Source organism: Mobula hypostoma, chromosome 10 (genome assembly GCF_963921235.1).
Source record: "Mobula hypostoma chromosome 10, sMobHyp1.1, whole genome shotgun sequence".
In the NCBI taxonomy this organism is placed as follows: domain Eukaryota; kingdom Metazoa; phylum Chordata; class Chondrichthyes; order Myliobatiformes; family Myliobatidae; genus Mobula; species Mobula hypostoma.
The window spans coordinates 14,994,786-15,017,443 of record NC_086106.1 but is presented as its reverse complement, the minus strand read 5'-3'; the positions used below and the strand labels follow the sequence as shown (position 1 = coordinate 15,017,443).

At 46.8% G+C, this 22,658-nt stretch overlaps 1 protein-coding gene across 3 annotated transcripts in view; it reads right to left on the bottom strand.

Moving 5' to 3' along the window:
* LOC134352665 (uncharacterized) overlaps nt 1–22,658 on the bottom strand; it is a 104,665-nt gene that overhangs the window by 38,890 nt on the left and 43,117 nt on the right. For all 3 annotated transcript variants that reach the window (XM_063060019.1, XM_063060020.1, XM_063060021.1), the window contains exons 4-7: nt 14,039–14,295; nt 10,483–10,646; nt 6,953–7,084; nt 1,495–1,560 (exon numbers count right to left, since the gene is read on the bottom strand). In XM_063060019.1, coding sequence (XP_062916089.1) covers nt 1,495–1,560; nt 6,953–7,084; nt 10,483–10,646; nt 14,039–14,295 — 619 coding nt within the window. The remainder of the gene's footprint in view (nt 1–1,494; nt 1,561–6,952; nt 7,085–10,482; nt 10,647–14,038; nt 14,296–22,658) is intronic.

The following is a 22,658-nucleotide window of genomic DNA, read 5'->3' as shown; positions in this document are numbered from 1 at the left end:
TCCAGTTAGGTCACGACCTTGTGTTCACCCCCCCATCCCTCGAGCTAATTCCTGGTCGTTTCTGGTGGTCAAGGACATTAGACAGTCTCCCACTCCAGGAAAAGAAGAAACAACCACACACGATGACGGTAAGACAGCGGGAAAGGAATAGGATTGATAAACAAGCAAGTGGCATCTCACCCTGACAACGGGAGGCCAGAGCTGAGCATCAGCCATATTGAAGTGCAAAGCTGTATCTGAAAATTGAAGGGGGTGAAGGGGGAAATTATCCTTGGCACAAGGCAAACACGGTGCCCCAGCAAAACCAAGCCAAACCAAAAGAATGGAGTTGCTATACCTGCATGATGCGCCCCCCCCCACCTCCTGTAATGATCGCTCCAAAGGTCAAATCCTTTATTAGCAATGTGCAAACATACCATCTTGAAGCTGTGAACTTAAGTACAACCCAGGTATAAGCTAAGCACAATTGAGCGATCAGCAAAAGGTACGACATCCGCCAGTCCCAATCTACTACAATCAGCCTAGAACAAAGCGTGAATACGTGACTTATTCCCTTTGCTTTTACCACGCCCCACCCCCCCAACTCGTGTGACTGGATTACCATAATAAATGCACAACACTCCATACAATGCAGTTAGAGAACAGATGCATGGCTCCCTACGGTAGAACTCCAATAATCTGTGCTCCAACTATTCAGAAACTCTAGCCACTTAGCCTCTGGCTCACTCGGTGACATTTGCCGAACTCCCTTTTTCACTCAGTTCCCATGCTCTATTGACACGTACCTGCTTCAACTGGAATATGTATAATGAAGCACATCAGAAAAAAAGTCAATTCAAGCTGTGTTTATGAGTAGAAATTATATCCAACAGTCTTCTAATCCAGTGGTCCCCAACCTCCGGGCCGCGGACCGATACATTGCCGCGAAGAATGCAGTGGTAGCCAGAACACACCCAGCACATCTTTAAGAAAAAAGCCGAAATAAACAAGCTAATTAATTAGGTGCTGCCCGGCCTCTAAATGTCGGCCCAGATCAGAGGCGATTGCCGATTGCGCCGCCTCTGATCTGGGCCAACATTTACGTGCCGGGCGGCACCTAATCAATTAGCTTGTTTATTTCGGCTTTTTTCTTAAAGATGTGCTGGGTGCGTTCCGGTTACTGCTGCACCGCTGCATTCTTCGCGGCAATGTATCGGTCCGCAGCCCGGAGGTTGGGGACCACTGTTCTAATCGAACACCACCAATATCTCAAGTGTGCTGGAGTTTTACCGTAGCTGAGTAGCAGCTCGAGAATGGGGTCGGCTGGTTTGAACTGAATTTCCAACTTCATGAGTCCTTACATGATTTGGAGCAGGCGGGGAGCATGCTGTGAGCATGCTGTGATGGGGGCAGACAGGGAAATATAGGATCTAGGGAACAGTGTTCCCTTTGGAGCCCAGGTACAACAGGAAGAGATCGACTGGACAGTGAGGGATCACCAAAGACGCAACGTACCTGTGTACCTGTTCGGCTGCAGAGTGATTGAAGTCTTCAGTCTGCTCAGTGCTCCACTGACAATAACTGGGGGGGAAAGCAGAGTCCTCAGGTTAAATCCCTTCCCCACCATTGAGCACATCAATGTGAAATGCTGTCACAGGAAAGCAGCATCCATCATCAGGGACCCCCACCACCCAGGACATGCTCTCTTCTCACTGTTGCCATCAGGAAGAAGGTACAGGAGCCTCAGGACTCACACCAACAGGTTCAGGAGCAGTTATTACCCCTCAACCATCAGCTCGTGAACCAAAGGCGATAACTTCACTCACCTTCACTCACCCCATCAATGAATTGTTCCCACAACCTATGGACACATTCTCAAGGACTTTTTATCTTGTGCTCGCAATATTTATTGCTCATTTATTTATTATTATTATTTCCTTTTGTATTTGCACAGCTTGTTGCCTTTTGCAGACTGGCTAAACATCCAAATCGGTGTGGTCTTTCCTTGATTCTCTATATTACTCTATAGATTTACTGAGGCAATGAATCTCAGGGTTGTATACGGTGACATATATTTACTTGGATAAAATATTTACCTTGAACATTGAGCCTCCAGCCACTATAAAACCCCTCGGCCTCTGTGCACTATAGCCTCGATGGAAAGCTCACTGCAATAGACTGATCCTCAGTGGAAACTTCCCACAGTGTCTGGGCATAACTTGCTCATTCGTGTTTGGAAATCTTAATACTTTTAATTTAAGTTGGTAAATTGGTTTATATTTGTCGCATATGCTGAGACACAGTGAAAAACCTTGTCTTGTATACTGCCCATACAGATCATTTCATAATTAACAGTGCATTGAGGTAGTCCAAGGTGAAACAATAAGAGAACTTAATAGGAACCTGAAGGGGAATCTTCTTCACTCAGAGGGTGGTGAGACTGTGGAACAGGCTGCCAGCGGAAGTGGTGCATGCATGTCCAAATTTGTCTTAAATGTTGAACAAGGACATAGACAGGAGGGGTATGGAGGGCTACAGTGGGTCAATGGGACTAAATAATAAAATAATTTTGACATGGAGTAGATGAGCTGAGGGGCCTGTTTCTGTGCTGTAGTGCTCTATGGCCCCAGAATGCAGCATAAACTGTTACAGTTACAGAGCAAATATAGTACAGATCGACGAGAAGGTCACATTGAGGTAGACACTGAGTCCATTATGGAAATATATTTAAAGCTTTGAGATTTTTGTGCATTTAATCTTGTAATGTGACAAAATGGAACCTGTATAATCCCAGAGTGCTTTGTTATAAGCTAGGTATGTATATGTCAAGAGGCATTTAACGTCCTGATCATTGTTCATTGTGCATCTAATGGGAGAATGATATACTGCTGGCCTTGGGTACTGCAGCTGTATTGTAGTGGAGGAGTAGATCTCCAGAACAGGTAACAGCCAGAGTTTGAAAATTTGTATTAAAAAAAACAAACTTTGTGAGCTGTATATCAGAAGCAGCCTGCAAGTTGTTTCTCCTTCCAATCAACAAACATGTCTTTGAACAGATCCGCTCAGTTTTTGGTTCTTTAGTTTAAGACCTAGCGAAAGGTACCTGACACCATCCAAGTTAGTTAGAAAAACTTGATCAATTTACTTTAAACTGTGTATTAACTTTAAATGACTGATATCCCTTTGAACTACTCCTGATTAGGTCCGGCTCACATCAGGGCAGAATGGAGAGTAAAGCTACCCAATAAAAAAAAGGTCCTTTTGCCCAGTACATGGCATCAGTGGCCCACAAAGGAGGGCATCTCAGTGGTACAGGGGCACAAGGATGAAGTTGCACCACCATTGCCAACAATTTCCTCAGCTGCCCACCTCCCAGCTCACACCATGGGCCAGGCCACCATGCATCCGGCCTTCCTCACCTTCCCAGAGCCTCACCCATTTTTCGCATCCTGCTCCTGGAGTACTCCTGCCAAGGGGTAAGCGATACACAGTCAAGGACCAGACCTCAGGAGCTAGGTTCCAAGGACCTTCTCTGTGGCATCCTAACGGCCTTTCAACATCTTAGTGGCTTTGAGCTCGACTAATGGCCTCTACTAACCAAAGAAACCGTTCGAATTGAATTAAGTTAATAACAATAATTTCTACAGGTTTTTATAGTAATAACCTATCTATAAAACATCCCAAATTAAATAGAAATCAAAAATAAATAAAAACTTTTTAATTGTGATCAGTTACTTTTTCAATTGAATGGATTGCATTAAGTGTTACCTTCCTCCCTGGTGTGAGACTTGGGAGCTGGATACGTCAAATGCAGGATGTCAAAGGTCAACAGGATAGTGAAAAGAATATCAAGTTTTCTATAACATGAGAAAGTCTGCAGATGCTGGAAATCCAAAGCAACACACACAAAAATGCTGGAAGAACTCAGCAGGTCAGGCAGCATCTGTGGAAGTGAATAGGTAGTCGGCATTTTGGGCTGAGACCCTTCTTCAGGACTGGGAAGAAAGGGGGAAGATACCAGGATAAAAATGTTGGAGTTGGGGAAGGAGGCTAGCTGGAAGGTGATAGGTGAAGCCAGGTGGGTGGGAAAGGTCAAGGATTAGAGAGGAAGGAACCTGATAGGGGAGGAGAGTGGACCATAGGCGAAAGGGTGACAGGAGAGGACCCATGAGGAAGTAACAGACAGGTGAGAAGAGGTAAAATATTAGAGTGGGGAATGGGGGAAGGTGGGGGAGGGAGAAAAATTTGCCTACCGGAAGGAGAAATCAATATTCATGCCATCAGGTTGGGGGGCTACCCAGACGGAATACAAGGTGTTGCTCCCTCACCCTGAGGGTGGCCTCATCTTGGCACAAGGGGCCACAGACCGACATGTTGGAACAGGAACGGGAATCAGAATTAAAACGTTTGGCCACCGGGGCGTTCCACATTTGGACGGTGGAGTGAAGGTGCTCAACGAAGCAGTCTCCCAATTGGCGATGGGTCTCACTTACAGGAGGCTACATTGGGAGCCCTGGACACAACAGGTGACCGCAGCAGATTCGCAGGTGAAGCCTGGGGCCCTGAATGGCGGTGAGGGAGGAGGTGGGTATGGGCTGGTGTTGCACCTAGGCTGCTGGGATAAATGGTGGGAGGGAGATTAGTGCGGAGGGACAAAACGGACAAGCGGATCGCAGAGGGAGCGATCCCTGTGGAAAACTGTGGGGGGGGGGGTTGGAGAGTGATGAAGATACGTTTAGTGGTGGGATCCTTTTAGAAACGACGGAAGTTGCAGAGGATAATGAGTTGGATGCTGAGGCTGATGGGATGGTACTGTAGGTAAGGACAAGAGGAACTTTATTACTGTTAAGACGGTGGGAAGATGGGGTGAGCACGTTTTCATAGACGCTGCCTGACCTGCCGAGTTTCTCCAGCATTTTGTGTGTGTTGCTCAAGTTTTCTGTGTTTTGGTTTAATACTTCATTCACTAACGTAATAAATCCAAATCTCTCCTCTCCTAACTTCTGGAATTAGACTTATGGTGTCCTTCAAGCAGGGACTCCTTTGCTACCTAGACCCCAAGACCTGGAGACCCTTCCTTGATGATGTTTCTACCTCCCCCTTCTCTCACCCTACATGATATTCCTTAAAACCCAAGCCTCAGATTATCACACTGATCTAGCAAGGATCTCTGATCATCTCCCCTCTTTCCGTGGAAAGGGGGGCTGGGGGGCTCGGAGGCTGGGGGGCTCGGAGGCTGGGGGGCTCGGAGGCTGGGAGACATGATGAATGGTTGGGTGAACAGTGGATTTCAATGGACTGTAGACCATGGTCTCTCTTTGGGTGCTTTGCTGTTGCTTTCTGCTGGAATAAGAGTGGGGAGTGGGAGGGGGAGGATTGATGCTTTTGCTACTAGTGCATGGGAGGGGGAGAGAGGCTTTGGAGTTGTTACATTTTTCTGTAATTCACTCTTAGGGGTTTTTCTCCTGTATTCAATATACAACCTGAAACTCTTACTCTCTTATCTGCAGAGAGTAAGAGTTTCAGGTTGTATATTGAGTACATTCTCTGATATTAAATGGAACCACTGAGGCATTGAAGCACTGTTATCCAATCACTAGGCCTCGATGCAGAATCCCACTCGACCGGGCCTCAGCACCTGCCACTCCAACAGAGTGGTGTGCTTGGTGATCAGATCTCCAGTGGTGCGCAGTGGAAGACAAGTGGTGGGACGCACATCTGGTCCCAGTTACAGGGGCCCAAGTTCAATCCTGACCTCTGGCACTGCCTGTGTGGAATTTTATGTCGTGAAGGAGCAGGTATCCCCGGGTGCTCCAACTTCCTTCAACGTCCCTCGGGTTAAAGGCAGCGGTGTGTAGGACGGGCAGAAATTAGGGGGAGTCGATGAGAATACTCCTACTTCCGATGTGGTGGTGGCGTGCTCGGATGCAGTGGCCTCTCGAGGGACAACCAAACGTGTTTTTTCTTTTTCTTTAAAAATTTTTTTTTACGATCACAGGACAATGCTGGACTCCAAGAATTTCGGGTACTGCGGGTCAGTGAGCTGCTGGCTGGTGGAGCAGCTGGACTTGGTGCAGACCACGTTGCTGCCTGCCACACGAAGGCGTCAGAGTTGGTGCGCCAAGGCAGCGTGCAGAGTAATGGCGGGTGATTGCCTCGGATGTGTCTCTTACAACCATGAGACCCTGTTGGACACTGATAATGCGAGATGCCCCGGGCCTGTTTGGTGGCATGACAAATGGCAGGGGAGCGGTGTGGCATCAGTTCTAGCACAGACTAGGCCTCATGCCGCAGACTTGCCTGTTGCTGCAGCCCAGGAGAGGAGATGCCACAAATGTTGTAGCATGGCATTCATGCTCGGTTGGGGGCCGGACTCGCCTGTTGGTGCTGCCCTCCAGTGTCCGATTAGTGGAATGACAAGCTGGATTGCGTGCATGTGTTCATCTGTGGACTGCCGGGAACTGCACCATCAATTTGCAGGGCATATCACTCAGGGACTTGGGCTACATATTTGTGAGACCGTACGTGTGCTCTCAATCTTGATTGTGCAGTGCACCTTGGACCCATTCATGTACAGTTGAATGATAACCGGAATTTGATTTGATTTTGATTGACAGGGTGATTAAGTTTAGGTTTGGTATAAATGGGAAATTCGTCCAGGTGGACTCAGGGTGCAGAAGTACCAGTCGCAAAACCTGATCACGATCAGCTGTGATCTCACTGGTGGACCTTGCTTGAAAAGAGGCCTCCTCCTGAACTAATTTCTAAGCCAAAGGCCGGCCTGGCCCTGAATGGCGGGGAATGGTCGCCATGGAGACACCTTGGTATAAATAACCAGCTTTTGACTTCTCATGGAGACGCCCAGCCAGTCACGACAATATGGAAGCAGCAGCCATCTGCCTTGCTAGACACACTGACCTCCAGTCTCTGACACCCACCATTTGACCTCCCGCCCTCCGACACAGATGCTGACCTCCGACACTTCGCCGCAGCCGTTTCCTCTGCTTCGCCGAGAGCTTCCGTCCGTCTGGGTCACCAGTGGTCATGAAACCAGCTTCTGTATCCAGGGAGGGCAGCTTGCTCAACACTGATGGTGGGAGGTGACCTAAACGGCAGGGGGAGGGGAGGGGAAAGCAGGAGAAATAAATGGACTCTGAACATCTTCAATGGTCCCAGACTTTTCTACGACCATTTGACAGGACAGGCTGATCTTTTCTTGCACAGCTCACCCACAAATGGGTACAACTGTCGAGATAGCTCCAACACGGAGTTTGGGCTCAGGCCTTTCAAAGGGGACACGGGCTCCTGACCTTCCACTTGTGTGGTGAGGGCGGAGCAAAATGATTTGCAGCCAACATCCAGTCCTACTGAGCCCAGAAAGTTATCTGACGGGAAAACAGAGACAAGAGAAAACCTGCAGATGCTGGAAATCCGAGAAACACACACAAAATGCCAGAGGAACTTGGCAGGCCGGGCAGCGCCTGTGGAAAAGTTCTTTTCTCCAGTCCTGCCGAAGGGTTTTGGCTTGAAAACGTCGGCTGTACTTGTCCCCGCCCCCCCCCTCCCCATAGATGCCACCTGGCCTACTGAGTTCCTCCAGCACTTTGTATGGATTGATGGGAAAACAGGATCACATTATTGCACATTAATAAAACTGTCAGGTGTACTAGTGCACAGGTAAACCACGGCTTGTGATCACTGACGACAAAAGCCCATAGCTAAACCAGGCTGGTGATCACCAGTGCACAGTTAAACCACTGTGATCACCGACCACACCAGTGCACAGTTAAACCACTGTGATCACCGACCACACCAGTGCACAGTTAAACCACTGTGATCACCGACCACACCAGTGCACAGTTAAACCACTGTGATCACCGACCACACCAGTGCACAGTTAAACCACTGTGATCACCGACCACACCAGTGCACAGTTAAAGCACGGCAGTGATCACCAAAGACACCAATGCAGAGTTTAACTACTCTCCTGGCCACCAGCATGCAGAGTGCACACACAAACTACGCCTCCATGTTAAGGCAGTTATTCTTGCTTCCCAACCCCCGATGATGTGGCTGTCTGTTCCCAGCCCCAGAACACAAACATCTCTGAATTTAACGGCTCCACCACCAACCACTCTGCCGAGAGCCAGCTGGAAATTCATCCCTCTGCAACTGGAGGCCAGCATTCTCCTGCTAATGATTCGGCAGCTCAGCTTGAAACCAAAAACCACCTTGGCCAGAAAGAAAAGTGCACGTTGCTCCCTGCCTCAGCATCTCAAAGGGAGGGAAGAATGGGTAAGATGAAAACACATTAACCAATGGCAAACAACACTGAAATAACTCCACCCAGTACGCTCTGGGCTGCTCTTACAAACATTCAGAGGAATAACCAAGTCTGAAGGTCACAACTTGTGAGCTCCCTGCCCAATTTGATCTCTAGTCACAACAAGTGCACCTTAACCAACACATCCTTCAGAAATGAAAACACACACACACACAATGCTGAAGGAACTCAGCAGGCCAGGCAGCATCTATGGAAAAGAGTAAACAGTCGACGTTCCTGGCTGAGACCCTTCATTGAATAGTTCTGATGAAGGATCTCAGCCCGAAAATTTGACTGTTGACTCTTTTCCATAGATGCTGCCTGGCCTGCTGAGTTCCTCCAGCATTTTGTGTGTGTTGCTTGGATTTCCAGCAAGTGCCGATTTTCTCTTGTTTATAAAGATATACATTTTTAAAAATATAATTATTAACTTTATATGTCACCTGCATACAGTGCCTATAAAAAGTATTCACCCCCTCCCCCTTGGACATTTTACAACATTGTATCACAGTGGATTTAATATGACTTTTTTGACACTAATCAACAGAAAAAGACTCTTTCGTGTCAAAGTGAAAGCAGATCTCTACAAAGTGACCTAAATTAGTTACAAATATAAAACACAAAATAATTGATTGCATAAGTATTCACCCTCCTTCAAGTCAGTATTTAGTAGATGCACCATTGGCAGCAATTACAGCCTTGAATCTGTGTGGACAGGTCTCTATAAGCTTCTCATATCTGGACACTGCAATTTTTCCCCATTCTTCTTTACAAAACTGCTCAAGTTCTGTCAGATTGCATGGAGATCGTGAGTGAACAGCCTATTTCAAGTTCAGCCACAAATTCTCAACTGGACTCTGACTTGGCCATTCCAGGCCATTAACTTTGCTGTTTTTAAACCATTCCTGTGCAGCTTTGGCTTCATGCTTGGGGTCATGGTCTTGCTGGAAAACAGATCTTCTCCGAAGCCCTACTGAAGTGTCTCGGCTCGAAACGTCGACTGTACTCTTTCCCATAGATGCTGCCTTGGCCTGCTGATTTCCTCCAGCATTTTGTGTGTGTTGCTTCTCCCAAGATGTAGTTGTCTTGCATGTCACTACATTCATTTTACCCTCTACCTTCTAGTAGGTTTTCCCCAATCTACCTGCATATCGACATCCCCTTCTTGACTGTTGTAACATTGTCCTTTAGACATGCCTTCTCTATTTCCCATTGTAATTTATCTCCCACACCCTGGCTACTGTTCAGAGGCCTGTATATAGTTCTCATCAAGGTCTTTTGACTTTTGCAGTTCCTTAATCCTAATCCTATGTCACCTCTTTCTAAGGATTTGATTTCATTTTTTGACAAGGCCAAACCTACCCCCTCTGCCTACCTGCCTGTCCTTTGATACTATTAAGCTCAACTCTGATCTTCTTTCAGCCACAACCCAATGATGCTCACAACGTCATACCTGCCAATCTCCAACTGCATTAGAAGATCATCTATCTAATTCTATATAGTGTGTGCATTCAAATACAAATCCTCCCGTCCCGTTATTCATCACCATTTTTAATTTTTCCCCCACGTACCACTTAAACTCATCCCACTGACTGCAATTTTACCCTGTCATCTGCCTGTCCTTCCTCACAGCCTCACTACACACTTGTATACCAACTGCCCCCACGTCAGCCTGATCACTCCAATTCCCAACCCGCCCATGCCAAATTTCAGTTCTTCCAACAGCTCTAGCAAACCCGTCAGCAGGGATATTGGTCCCCCTCGGGTTCTGGTGCAACCCATCCTTTTTGGATAGGCCATATGCTCCCTGGAAGAGATCCCAATGATCCAGAAATCGGAAACCCTTCCCCCTGCACCAGCCCCTCATTCATTCAGTATTACCATCCTATTCCTGCCCTGACCAGTACATGGCACTGGGTGTAATCCAGAGATGACTACACTGGAGATCCTGCTCTTCAGTCACTGTGTGGGACCTCTTCCCCCTTTCTTACAGGTTGTCATTGGTGCCATATGAACCATGACCTCTGGCTGCTCACCCTCTCTCTCTCTCGAGACAGAATCCTGCGGCCATTCTGAGGCATCGATGACCCCAGTACCTCGGAGGGAACACACCATCCCCGGAGTCTTTTTCATTTTAATCCTTAAATCATTCGGTTGAACCCCGCACGTATCAGACTCACCGATGTTCTGAGCTTGGCCGATGAGAATCTCCGTGGCCTGGGTGAGCAACGGCAGCGCCTTCTCAACGCTTCCCGCCAGCTTGCCATTCGTATCGAAGAGCTGGAAGAGGTTTGGAGCGAAGACCACTGCGAGGTTGTGGACCCCCATCTTGTTCTTTTCGGATCTACGAGAACAGAACAGCAATACTCAGAAACACTAGAAGACAAATGTTTTCAAGTATTGCTTCCTCAGAATCTTCTTCTGTTTATAATAGACCACTTAAAGCTGAACACAAATACCATTTCAGTTTACCTGTATCACATAGGGATTTGGAGAAACAAGAATTTGACTTTTATTGAATATAATGGGTTTAATTGCATGACAGTGCTGACTCTTTGCAATAGTTCAACTAAGCTAAGAATGCTTTGTTGATGATTTTCATTTGAACTCAGTGTCTTAGGCTGTCTCGCTGAAGTGTCCAACAATAATCAGCCAGCATCGACGGATTCTAGTTGCCCTGATGCAGTTTCTCTGTGACCGCAATGTCCTGGTGAAACCTTTCTCCATGCTCGTCACTGACAGTGCCAAGATTTGCAGGGGAGAAGTCTAAATGGGAATGCAGAAATCTTTAGTGACATGTTGCACTTCATGGTTTTGAGTCCTTGAAGCATGTTGTCAACCAGCTGCACGTAGTTTGGTGCTCTGTAGTTAGCAAGAAAATTTTCAACAGCACCCTCAAGTGCCTTCCATGTGATTTTCTCCGGTCCCACTACAAGTTCCCTGTCATTGATGACCTCTTTAATTGTGGACCAACAAAAATGTCTTCCTTAATCTTGGCATCAGCTAGTCAGACTTGAATTATGAATTGAAACAAAAAAAATGGGCGATTTCAGAAAAATGATGCATGATAGGGAATTTTCATGGAGATTTTCATGACCAGCAGCCCAAATTCCATAAGATACACCCAAAAGAATTCAGGTAGCAAAATCTTTGTACACCAGATCATTGATGCGGCTAGTTGATATGTAAATTTCCTCTCTTAGTGAGTGTCCCAACCATATGTAGACACAGTGAGAACAGGACACAATGGACAGAGAGAGAGAGGCAGAGAGAGAGGGACACACAGAGACACACAAATGAACAAATGTGTAAACACAGCCAGCCACACATACAAATCCTACAGAACATTTAGTAATTCTAGGTCTTCATGACATTGAAAGAGGCCACTTGGGCCATGGGTCCAAGCCAACTCATTAAGCAATCCAGGCAGCATCTATGGAAAAGAGTATCCTTCAGCAGGACTGAAACGTCACCTGCATTCTTTTTCCTAGATGCTGCCTGGCCTGCCAAGTTCCTCCAGCATTTTATGTGTGATGGTTGGATTTCCAGCATCTGCAAGTTTTCTCTTGTTTGTCATTAAACAATCCCATCAGTTGGGTGTGGAGATACGCCTCTACCAAAGGGGGTGTAATTCTTGCTATTGAGGGAGTGCAGCGTAGGTTCACGAGGTTAATTCCTGGGATGGCAGGGCTGTCATATGTTGAAAGATTGGAGCGACTGGGCTTGTATACTCTGAAATTTAGAAGGCTGAGAGGGGATCTTATTGAAACATATAAGATTATTAAGGGATTGGACATGCTGCAGGCAGGAAGCATGTTCCCGCTGATGGGTGAGTCCAGAACCAGAGGCCACAGTTTAAGAATTAGGGGTAGGCCGTTTAGAACGGAGTTGAGGAAAAACTTTTTCACCCAGAGAGTGGTGGATATGTGGAATGCTCTGCCCCAGAAGGCTGTGGAGGCCAAGTCTCTGGATACTTTCAAAAAATCAAACAGACACCAGAATAAAAAGGTGGGGGGGGGGGCCCTAAACAGTCCTTCCAGGTAAGGCAGCTCTTCACCTGCGAATCTGTTGGGGTCGTTTATTGTGTCTGCTGCTCCTGATGTGGCCCGTTCCACATTGGAAAAACATTTAAATTCTGATTCCCATTTCTGTTCTGACATGTCAGTCCATGGCCTCCTCTTGTGCCAAGAGGCCACCCTCTCCTGCTCCAAAGGGAGGAGATGCAACACTTTATATTCCGTCCGGGTAGCCCTCCAACCTAATGGCATGAATTTAGAGTTCTGCTCCTGGTTTAAAAAAAATTCCCTTTCCCTTCCCTCTTCTTCTATTCCCCACTCTGGCCTTTTACCTCTTTCTCACCTGCCTATCATTATTCTTGACCCGAGGTACTTGTAGTCAAAAGACTTTCTTAATGGTATCATTCTCTACGGTCTTGAGAGTACCTTTGTCACAGTTAAACACCATGTACTCTGTCTTTTTAGAGTTTAGGTGTAGTCTTTGACTACAAGGACCTTGGGTCAAGAATGATGAGTTCGGAGAAGGAGATAAAGATACGGAAGGCGCTGGCGTGGAGGGCTATGAACGACATGAAGGAAATCTGGAAGTCGAACCTGACCAGAGGGCTTAAAAAAGAGGATTTTCATGGCAGTCATAGGGTCCATTCTCACGTACGGATGCGAGACGTGGACGCTCACCAAGACGATGTGAAAGTCTCCAGATGGTTGCGATACACGAATGCTCCGGATGGCTCTTGGCGTGAGTTGGCAACAGCACATGATGCACGTCGAGCTCTATGACAACCTACCGATGCTCACCACTAAAATCGAGGCGAGAAGACTGCAACTAGCGGGGCACTGTCTACGCCACCCCGAGCTACCTGCCAGCCTAGTCATCATATGGGAGCCCAAGCACGGGAGGATGAACCCTGGGCGCCCTCCCAAGACTATAGTCAACACGCTCCTAGAAGACAGCGGCGAGGCTAATGTAGATGAACTGAACACACTGATGAGGGAGAGGGAGAAGTGGAGAGTCTGTCATCGTGCCTGATGTCGGCCCCCTAGGCCTGAGTCGACGTAGCAGTAGTAGCACCTGCCTATCACCTCCCTTCCTCCTTCAGTCCACTCTCCTCTCCTATCAGATTCCTTCTTCTCCAGCCCTTGACCTTTCACCTATCACCTTCTAGCATCCTCCATCCCCTCCCCCCCCCCCCACCTTTTTATTCTGGTGTCTTCCCCTTTTCATTTCAGCCCTGAAGATGGGTCTTGGCCCTGAATGTCGACTGTTTATTCATTTCCATAGATGCTGCCTGGTCTGCTGAGTTCCTCCAGCATTTTGTGTGTGACACTTCTATACGTGTTCACCCATCTCCAAGTTTCACCACCCCCCCCCCCAACTTTCTGAGTTGTGAAGACCCCAACAGAGTGATGGGACTTTCCTAGTAATCTCACAAGACAATGGAGCTCCCAGTTTTATATTTCTGGCCACACTAAAGCTCTCCTTGAGGGATATCAGCACCAAGCATACAATCAAGTCAATGGACTGGGCCTTGAACACATGGATTTCTGGCTTAGACCAAACAGGATTTATTTTTGGCCAATGGATGCCTGTGTTTCCACGGCTACGCAACCATATCCTTGGAGGCAGGGATTACCCAGCCTACGTCGATGTCCTGCAGCCCACCCCTACTGCAGTGCAAAGACCACAAGGTGCGGCCTAGTTCGACGAAAGGTCTCTTACCTGCCCGCGACATTCTGGAGGAAGGAGAGGAAATACTTCATGGTGGCCACGTTAGCCATGGGCATCAGGCAGGTTAGCAGGAGGGTGACTGCACTCCGCTCATCTTCCGCCGGCAGTTGCTGCGCCTGGCACAGCGGCCCATGGAATCCGGCCGGGACGATGGGCTCCGGCAGCTCCCGGAAGAATTGCTTCAACAGCCCGGCAACGTCGGAGGCGGACGAGAATTCAAGGGAGCAGTCTCCCCGCTGCAGCTTCACCTGGGGAGAGAAAAGGTTCTGAAAGGATTACAGTGCGCCTTTCCAAACTTATTTTATTTCTTTGTAATATTGGTTGAGAGGAACGGAGTCGTCAACACTAAGGTTTTCTCCTTTCTCTTTTTTTTAAACGATGTTCCAAAACAGCCCATGTCTTTTTTTTTTGGATTAGTTGATTAATTTTGTTTAGATTAGTTTTTTTTGGGGGGGGGGTTATATATTTTTTTTCCTTTTTCATGATTTTTTTTAGATATTTTTCTTTTTTGTATATTGTTCATTTGTATCCTATAGGATTGAGAGTTTTATCATTTAAGTGTCAACTGGCTTTATAATCACTTATGCTAATTATAACAACACACATCAAAGTTGCTGGTGAACGCAGCAGGCCAGGCAGCATCTCTAGGAAGAGGTACAGTCGACGTTTCGGGCCGAGACCCTTCGTCAGGACTAACTGAAGGAAGAGTGAGTAAGGGATTTGAAAGTGGGAGGGGGGAGGGGGAGATCCAAAATGATAGGAGAAGACAGGAGGGGGAGGGATGGAGCCAAGAGCTGGACAGGTGATAGGCAAAAGGGGATACGAGAGGATCATGGGACAGGAGGCCCAGGGAGAAAAACAAGGGGGAGCGGGGGAAGCCCAGAGGATGGGCAAGGGGTATAGTCAGAGGGACAGAGGGAGAAAAAGGAGAGTGAGAGAAAGAATGTGTGTATAAAAATAAATAACGGATGGGGTACGAGGGGGAGGTGGGGCACTAGCAGAAGTTAGAGAAGTCAATGTTCATGTCATCAGGTTGGAGGCTCACCCACCACCCCACCAGCCTCCGGGTCCAACCTGACTCTCACAGCTATCTGGACTATTCCTCTTCTCACCCTGTCTCTTGCAAAAATGCTATCCCCTTCTCGCAATTCCTCCGTCTCTGCCGTACCTGCTCTCAGGATGAGGCTTTTCATTCCAGGATGAGGGAAATGTCCTCCTTTTTTAAAGAAAGGGGCTTCCTTTCCTCCACTATCAACTCTGCTCTCAAACGCATCTCCATTTCATGCACATCTGCTCTCACTCCATCCTCCCGCCACCCCACTAGGAATAGGGTTCCCCAGATCCTCACCTACCACCCCACCAGCCTCCGGGTCCAACATATTATTCTCCGTAACTTCCGCCACCTCCAACAGGATCCCACCACTAAGCACATTTTTCCCCCCCCCTCTCTGCTTTCCGCAGGGATTGTTCCCTGCGTAACTCCCTTATCCATTTGTCCCCCCCATCCCTCCCCACTGATCTCCCTCCTGGCACTTATCCGTGTAAGTGGAACAAGTGCTACACATGCCCTTACACTTCCTCCCTTACCACCATTCAGGGCCCCAAACAGTCCTTCCAGGTGAGGCGACACTTCACCTGTGAGTCGGCTGGGGTGATATACCGCGTCCGGTGTTCCCGATGTGGCCTTTTATATATTGGCGAGACCCGACGCAGACTGGGAGACCGCTTTGCTGAACACCTACACTCTGTTCGCCAGAGAAAGCAGGATCTCCCAGTGGCCATGCATTTTAATTCCACATCCCATTCCCATTCTGACATGTCCATCCACGGCCTCCTCTTCTGTAAAGATGAAGGCACACTCAGGTTGGAGGAACAACACCTTATATTCCGTCTGGGTAGCCTCCAACCTGATGGCATGAACATTGACTTCTCTAACTTCCAGTAATGCCCCACCTCTCCCTCATACACCATCCGTTATTTATTTATATACACACATTCTTTCTCTTTCTCTCCTTTTTCTCCCTCTGTCCCTCTCACTATACCCCTTGCCCAACTTCTCCCCCCCTTTCTTTCTCCCTGGGCCTCCTGTCCCATGATCCTCTCATATCCCTCTTGCCTATCACCTGTCCAGCTCTTGGCTCCATCCCTCCCCCTCCTGTCTTCTCCTATCATTTTGGATCTCCCTCTCCCCCTCCCACTTTCAAATCTCTCACTAGCTCTTCTTTCAGTTAGTCCTGACGAAGGGTCTCGGCCTGAAACGTCGACTGTACCTCTTCCTAGAGATGCTGCCTGGCCTGCTGCGTTCACCAGCAACTTTGATGTGTGTTGCTTGAATTTCCAGCATCTGCAGAATTCCTGTTGTTTGCTAATTATAACAATGTATTCCCAATAACTTTGTACCATTATCATGTTTATTTTTATAAAACTAATAAAAAGATTGAAAATGGAAAAGGATTACAGCGCGAGGCGTCACTTCTGTGTGGAAATAACTTGGGCACTTCTCTATTTTTAAAAAAAATGGGTGAAATGTACCACACATCTAAAGATACTTGCTTAGCCCTACAAGGAGTTAAAGAGAGAGACAGGTAGGAATACTGTATTAGGAAAATACTGGGAAAGGACAGGGCCAATTACAGAGGGAGGAACTACTTGCCAGGCCTGGGCAAAGGTACAACCCAAAATATAGAAATTTAAGATGATGGATACACCCTACAGACTGTAGCAGTTTTTTTTTAAAACAGTGGAGAGGATTCAGGCTGGTTGCATCTCCCCCGGCACAGGGGCTTCAATGCACAGGATCGAAAGGGGCCGCAGGGGCTCTAGACTCAGCTAACTCCATCACGGGCACAGCCCTCCCACCATAAAAGGCATCCATCACTAAGGATCCTCACCACCCAGGACGTGCCCTCTTCTCATACCTACCCATCAGCGAAGAGGTACAGGAGCCCGAAGAGTCTCCTACGTTCCCTCTAAGCTGTGCGTGTGTGCGTGTGTACACATTTTTCAACCAGCGCACAAAGGAAATTAATGTGCGCTCAAAAGGTTAGTTACCTAAAATAATGTAGTAATTAATAATTATACTTATTGAAAATAATCTTTTAGCTAAATGCTTCTGTTAACCAGTTAGTCAGTTTTTCAAATACCACAATGCACGTCACCTTACCTTTCCTGTTCTGGTTTGTACAGCTGCATCACGCGGCAGCCATCTTTGGCGGACAGTGTTCATATCGTAAAGTTTACAAAGATCTGTTTCAAGTCCTGTAGATAGCTTACTAAGTTCTTACTGAAAAAGATCAGTCAAATGAACCTGTGGCTAAATACTGTCACAAGAAATTGATAAACATCACGTACAAAGTAGCTTTACAGGTTTTAAGTGATGTCTTTGATGAACTGGCTGCACTGTGCAAGATTCTGCAAAACAGTGGCCTGACACCAATTGATTCACTTCATTTTGCGCGAGGCAAAATTAACAAGATAAGAAAGCAGTATCTGGGAGACAATGTTTCGTGGAGTGACAAAGTTAAAGTTTTGCTAAGCCAACAGCGTGAAGAAAACGTCACAGTAGATACAAGTTCGCTGTTGACTTTTATAAATAGTCTTTGTGTTCATTCAGAACAAAGGTTTCCTGAAGATGAGGTACAAGAATGGTCAGCTTTTGATTTTTAACCAATTGCAGATTGTGACTTCACATTTGGCGATGAACAAGTTAATGCCTTATGTCTAAAATATCATGATTTTCTAGCTGAAAATACTGTAATAGTTAGTTTAATGATTTCAAATTTTCTGTGCAAGAAAAAATTAAATCCAAACTGATTTCAAACTTTGCTCAAATGGTGGCATTTTGTACTTCAAAATGAACAGTTTTGCGACCTTGCACAGTTGACGGACATTGGGGGAACCTTTCTTGCGTCTAGTGCGGACTGTGAGCGAGGTTTTAGCCTAATGAATCAACTCAAAAACAAACTGAGAAACCGTTTAGGTGAATGACATTTGGATATGTTAATGATAATCAAAAGCTATCAATTGGATGGAAGTTCTATTAGTCTAGATAGAGTTTACAAAGAATGGGTAAATGCCAAAGACAGGAGAGAGAAAAAATAGCTGAGTAACTTAAATATGTATGTTATTTTGTGCAGATTTATGTCAAATATTTCGTAAACCTACATAAACTGTACCATGTGTGCACTCAGTGTGCAGATACTCTTGTCACAGGGAAAAAAAATTGCACAACTTAAGATTTTAGTGCACACTGACTACTAAAAATCAGAGGGAACATTGCTGAAGATACACACAATGTTTTAGGAACAGCTCCTTCCCCTCCACCATCAGATTTCTGGATGGTCCATGAACACTATTCCAGTTTCGCACTATTTATGTATTTTTTTATTGTAACAGAGTAACTTTTTAAAAAATATTTTGCACTGCACTGCTGCCACAACACAAATTTCACGACATACGTCAGCGATAAAAAACCCAATTCTGATTCTAGTCAGGTAGCATCTGTTAAGATTTCATGTTTGTAAGACCATAAGATACAGGAGCAGAATTAGGCTATTTGGCCCATCGAGTCTGCTCTGCCATTTCATCACATCTGATCTATTTTCCTCTCAGCCCCAATCTCCTGCCTTCTCCCCGTATCCCTTCATGCCCTGACTAATCAAGAATCTATCAACCTCTGCCTTTAATATGCAAAGTGACTTGGCCTCCACAGCTGCCTGTGGCAAAGAATTCCACAGATTCACCACTCTCTGGCTAAAGAAATTTCTCCTCATCTCCGTTCTAAATGGACACCCCTCTATCATGCCTCTGGCCCCAAGTTTCTCTCTCCAAAGACACTGCCTGAGTTGCTGAGAGATATCAGCACCTTCTGTTTCGATTTCAGATTACCAGCAGTTGTGTCACTTTGGTTTTCCATTCTCGGGCATTGGGCTGGCTGTGCCGTAAACCTTCAGCCCAGACAGCGTGCCGGGTACCGGGAGACGCACCGTCAATGCACGGGGAGTCTCTGCACGGCCTGAGTTCCCGCAGAAGTTCTCAGTCCTGCGTCGCCCTGGAACTCATCCTCAGATGCCTCCTGACCCAGGAGAAGTTATCTGCTACTGTGAAATGTGCAGAGGAAAATGAGTGGAGCAGCTGCTTGGGCCAGGGAGGAAGAAGGGGAAAGTAAAGGAGTGCTGGAGGAACAGCAGGTCAGGCAGCATCTACGGAGGGAAATACTGGAGGTTTTGGGCCAAGACGTTTTATCAGTCCAGGTTTGGTCACCTACCCACCAGAAATATGTAAATGAGGTTGAAAGAGTACAGAGAAAATTTACAAGGATGCTGCCAGATCTGGAGGACCTGAGTTATGAGGAAAGATTGAATAGGTTAGGACTTCATTCTTTGGAACGCAGGATTTGTCTGAGGTGTACACGACTATGAGGGGTACAGATAGAATACATGCAAGCAAGCTTTTTCCCAATTAAGTTGGGTTAAGGGTGAAAGGTGAGAAGTTTAAGGGGAGCATGAAGGGGAAGCTTCTTCACTCAGAGGGTGGTGAGAGTGTGGAATGAATTGCCAGCCCAAGTGGTGTATGCGAGATTGATTTCAATGTTTAATAGAGGTTTGGACAGGTACATGAATGGGAGGGCTATGGACCTGGTGTAGGTGAATGGGAGTAGACAGCTTAAATGGTCCTGCACAGAATAGATGGGCTGAAGGGCCAGCTTCTGTGCTGTACTTTTCTATCACTCTATGACTATCGGGACAGTAATTAAATCTTCAGTTAGATGGATCAGTTGCTCAGAGAGGTTGGGTGAGATTATCTCAGGCACAATGTGTTGGGAAGGGTTGGGCTCTTGATCGAGTCCAGGGTCACCATAAGGGGTTTGTGATGGGTTAATTAGTGGAGGGAGGAGTCAAAGTTGAGTTTACTGTCATATGCAACAGAAAATATCACTTGCTACACATCACAGGCATAAGATTCACTTGAAAAAACATAAATTGTACACATGTAGACCTTCTGTTGATCAGGGTCAACCATGGGTGTTGCATCTGAGCTGTCTACACAAGTCTGGGCTGTATGATGTGGAGAGTGAGCCGTTGCCCATGTAGCTGGTTCCCCCTTTCCACGCAGCTGATGAATTCAAAGGAACGGCAGAGACCGACACAGTTTGGCACAAGTGGTGTCGCAGGAGTTGCCGGTCAGCATTGAACTCAACATAGGACTGCCTTAGGGACTCCAGCTCCAGATTTTCCCCTCAGGGCTTTCTCGCAAAGCCTTCCCCATGAGTGGGTGTAGCCGCAAGGCATCGGAGGTTTGAGATCGGAGTTTTCCTTCTCCTAAATGAGTTGCCAACCTTGGCTGACGAGCCCCATTTGCCCAAAGTGACTTCTTTTTTTCTTTTCAAATCTTTTCATCATTATCCAAAATTTACAAGAGTACATCGAAGTAAACAACACTCACAATGTCTCAAGAAAAAAAAACATTATTATAAAGATTGAAAAAATTTTTGGGTGATGAAAAAAAAGGAAAAAAATCCTACTGAGCAACAAAAAGTGAGAAAAAAAACCCCATTAGGTGTTCAACCCTGGAGCCATGTTTCACACAAAAGCTTCTAAAGGTAAACATCAAACCGCCAGCAAAAGAAGTGTACAATACCAAAAATTTACAATTAGATCGCGAAGGAAATCTATCAATTAACTCAAATGATAATAACGAGCAAATGAACCCCAACTTTTCTCAAAATCAAACATAGGTTTAAAGGTTCGACTTCTAATTTTCTCCAAACTAAGACACAGCATCACTTGAGAGAACCATTGTGACAAAGTGGGAGCAAAAGTGACTTCCTTTAAGGGGCCAGCAACCTATCTTTGCCTCTTCTTCTGTCAGTAGAAATGGTTCAGCCAGACTTAGTAGCTAAGCCACTCGTGAAGGCCAAGAGCGGGACTTGGTTGCCAGAGGCTATTTGAGATGCACACCATTGGGAGCATTTAATAGGTAGTGGGGGCTTGTCCTCATTACCACCTCTGGCTATAACAGCCCTAAGGAATCAATTATACACATGTTTTACAAGAAAGAACACATAAAAGCTCATTGTAGTGCAAAGTGGCCATTGTGTTTCTATACTGGGATGTATGGGGTCTCCAGGGAGTGGTAGCACCTCTGGTGGTGGTGGGCTTGTCACGCTCCGCCCAGGGGCAGCTCACTCACCTTTGGTCCCCACCTGCCACCCAGCTCTCACCTCCGGCTCCACGTAACTGCCTGCAACAGTGGCCACACCCTGGACAGGCAGGTTAAACCAGGTGAGGGTAGCCGTGAACTTCCGATCCCCAGTGAGATCGGGTTGTGCCTACCCCAGCACGCGAAACCACTTCTGCCAGACTGGGAGGATGAGATCAACTACAAGACCCAACGGGCCAAGAAGGCGGTGCTACAACGGTTCGTGCAGAGCGGAGGGCATGACTAGGCACAGGAGGAGTCATGGATATAAATTGCAACCAAGGAAGTCTCCAGTCTAGACAATTTTTCGTACCATTGGACTAAGATTTTGAAGCCCAGAGAGAGTGGAACTGCCCCAGTGCAATGGCCGTTACACTACAAAACTCCCCCCACACAGGTTTTTCTCCGTGCATCTGACAAACATCATCGGAAACGACGGATAACCAACACACGTACTGAACTAGTGATTAGAGTTGGGTAGGGTGGCCCAAGAACCGACTGGTTTATGGAGAGGGATGTGCCTGTGATGTGTTAGGCAGAGCCCATTATCTCTGCGGTTTCTAATATCCCTGTGCCTTCAAAATGTCATACCAGACCACAATGAAACTTGCCAGGATACTGTTAATAATAGTACATCTATAGAAGCTTGTTAGAGTCTTTGGAGATGAGCAAAACAACCTTAACCTTCCAAAGGATTAAAAATACTGGTGTGTCTTTCTTCTGCTTGTACCTACAAGACCATATGCCATTGTCCACTTGTTAAGTGCTGTGTCATGTATGACGTGGGTGATTATGGTCTTTCCATGACCATGATTGTTCTCGGCAAATTTTTCTGCAGAAGTGGTTTGCCATTTCCGCCTTCTGGGCAGTGTCTTTACAAGATGGGTGACCCCAGCCATATCAATCCTCTTCAGAGATTGTCTGTCTGGCATCAGTGGTCACATAACCAGGACTCGTGATCTGCACCGGCTGCTCGTACGACCGTCCACCTCCTGCTCCCATGGCCCTGATCGGGAGGTTAAGCAGGTGCTACACCTTGCCCAAGGGTGACCTGCAGGCTAGCGGAGGGAAGGAGCGCCTGACACTGACACCTGCTTTGAAGATGTCAGCAAACACTCCAGCTAGCTCGCTTGCATAGGCCCGGAGAACCCATCCTGGGATGCCATCTGGGCCCGTCGCCTTCCTTGGATTTATCTTCAGGAAGGCCCTTCTAACGTCCTCCTTGGTGGTGATGAATCTCGATGCCACCAGGTCCAGTTCATCCGGAGGAAGCAGGACACTCCTCTTCCGTTCAAATCTTGCATAGAATACGTTAAGTTCGTCAGGAAGAGAAGCGCCACAGTTATTGATATTCCCAGCCTTTTCTTGGCGCCCAGTGATCTCATTTAGACCCTGCCATAGTCTACTGGCA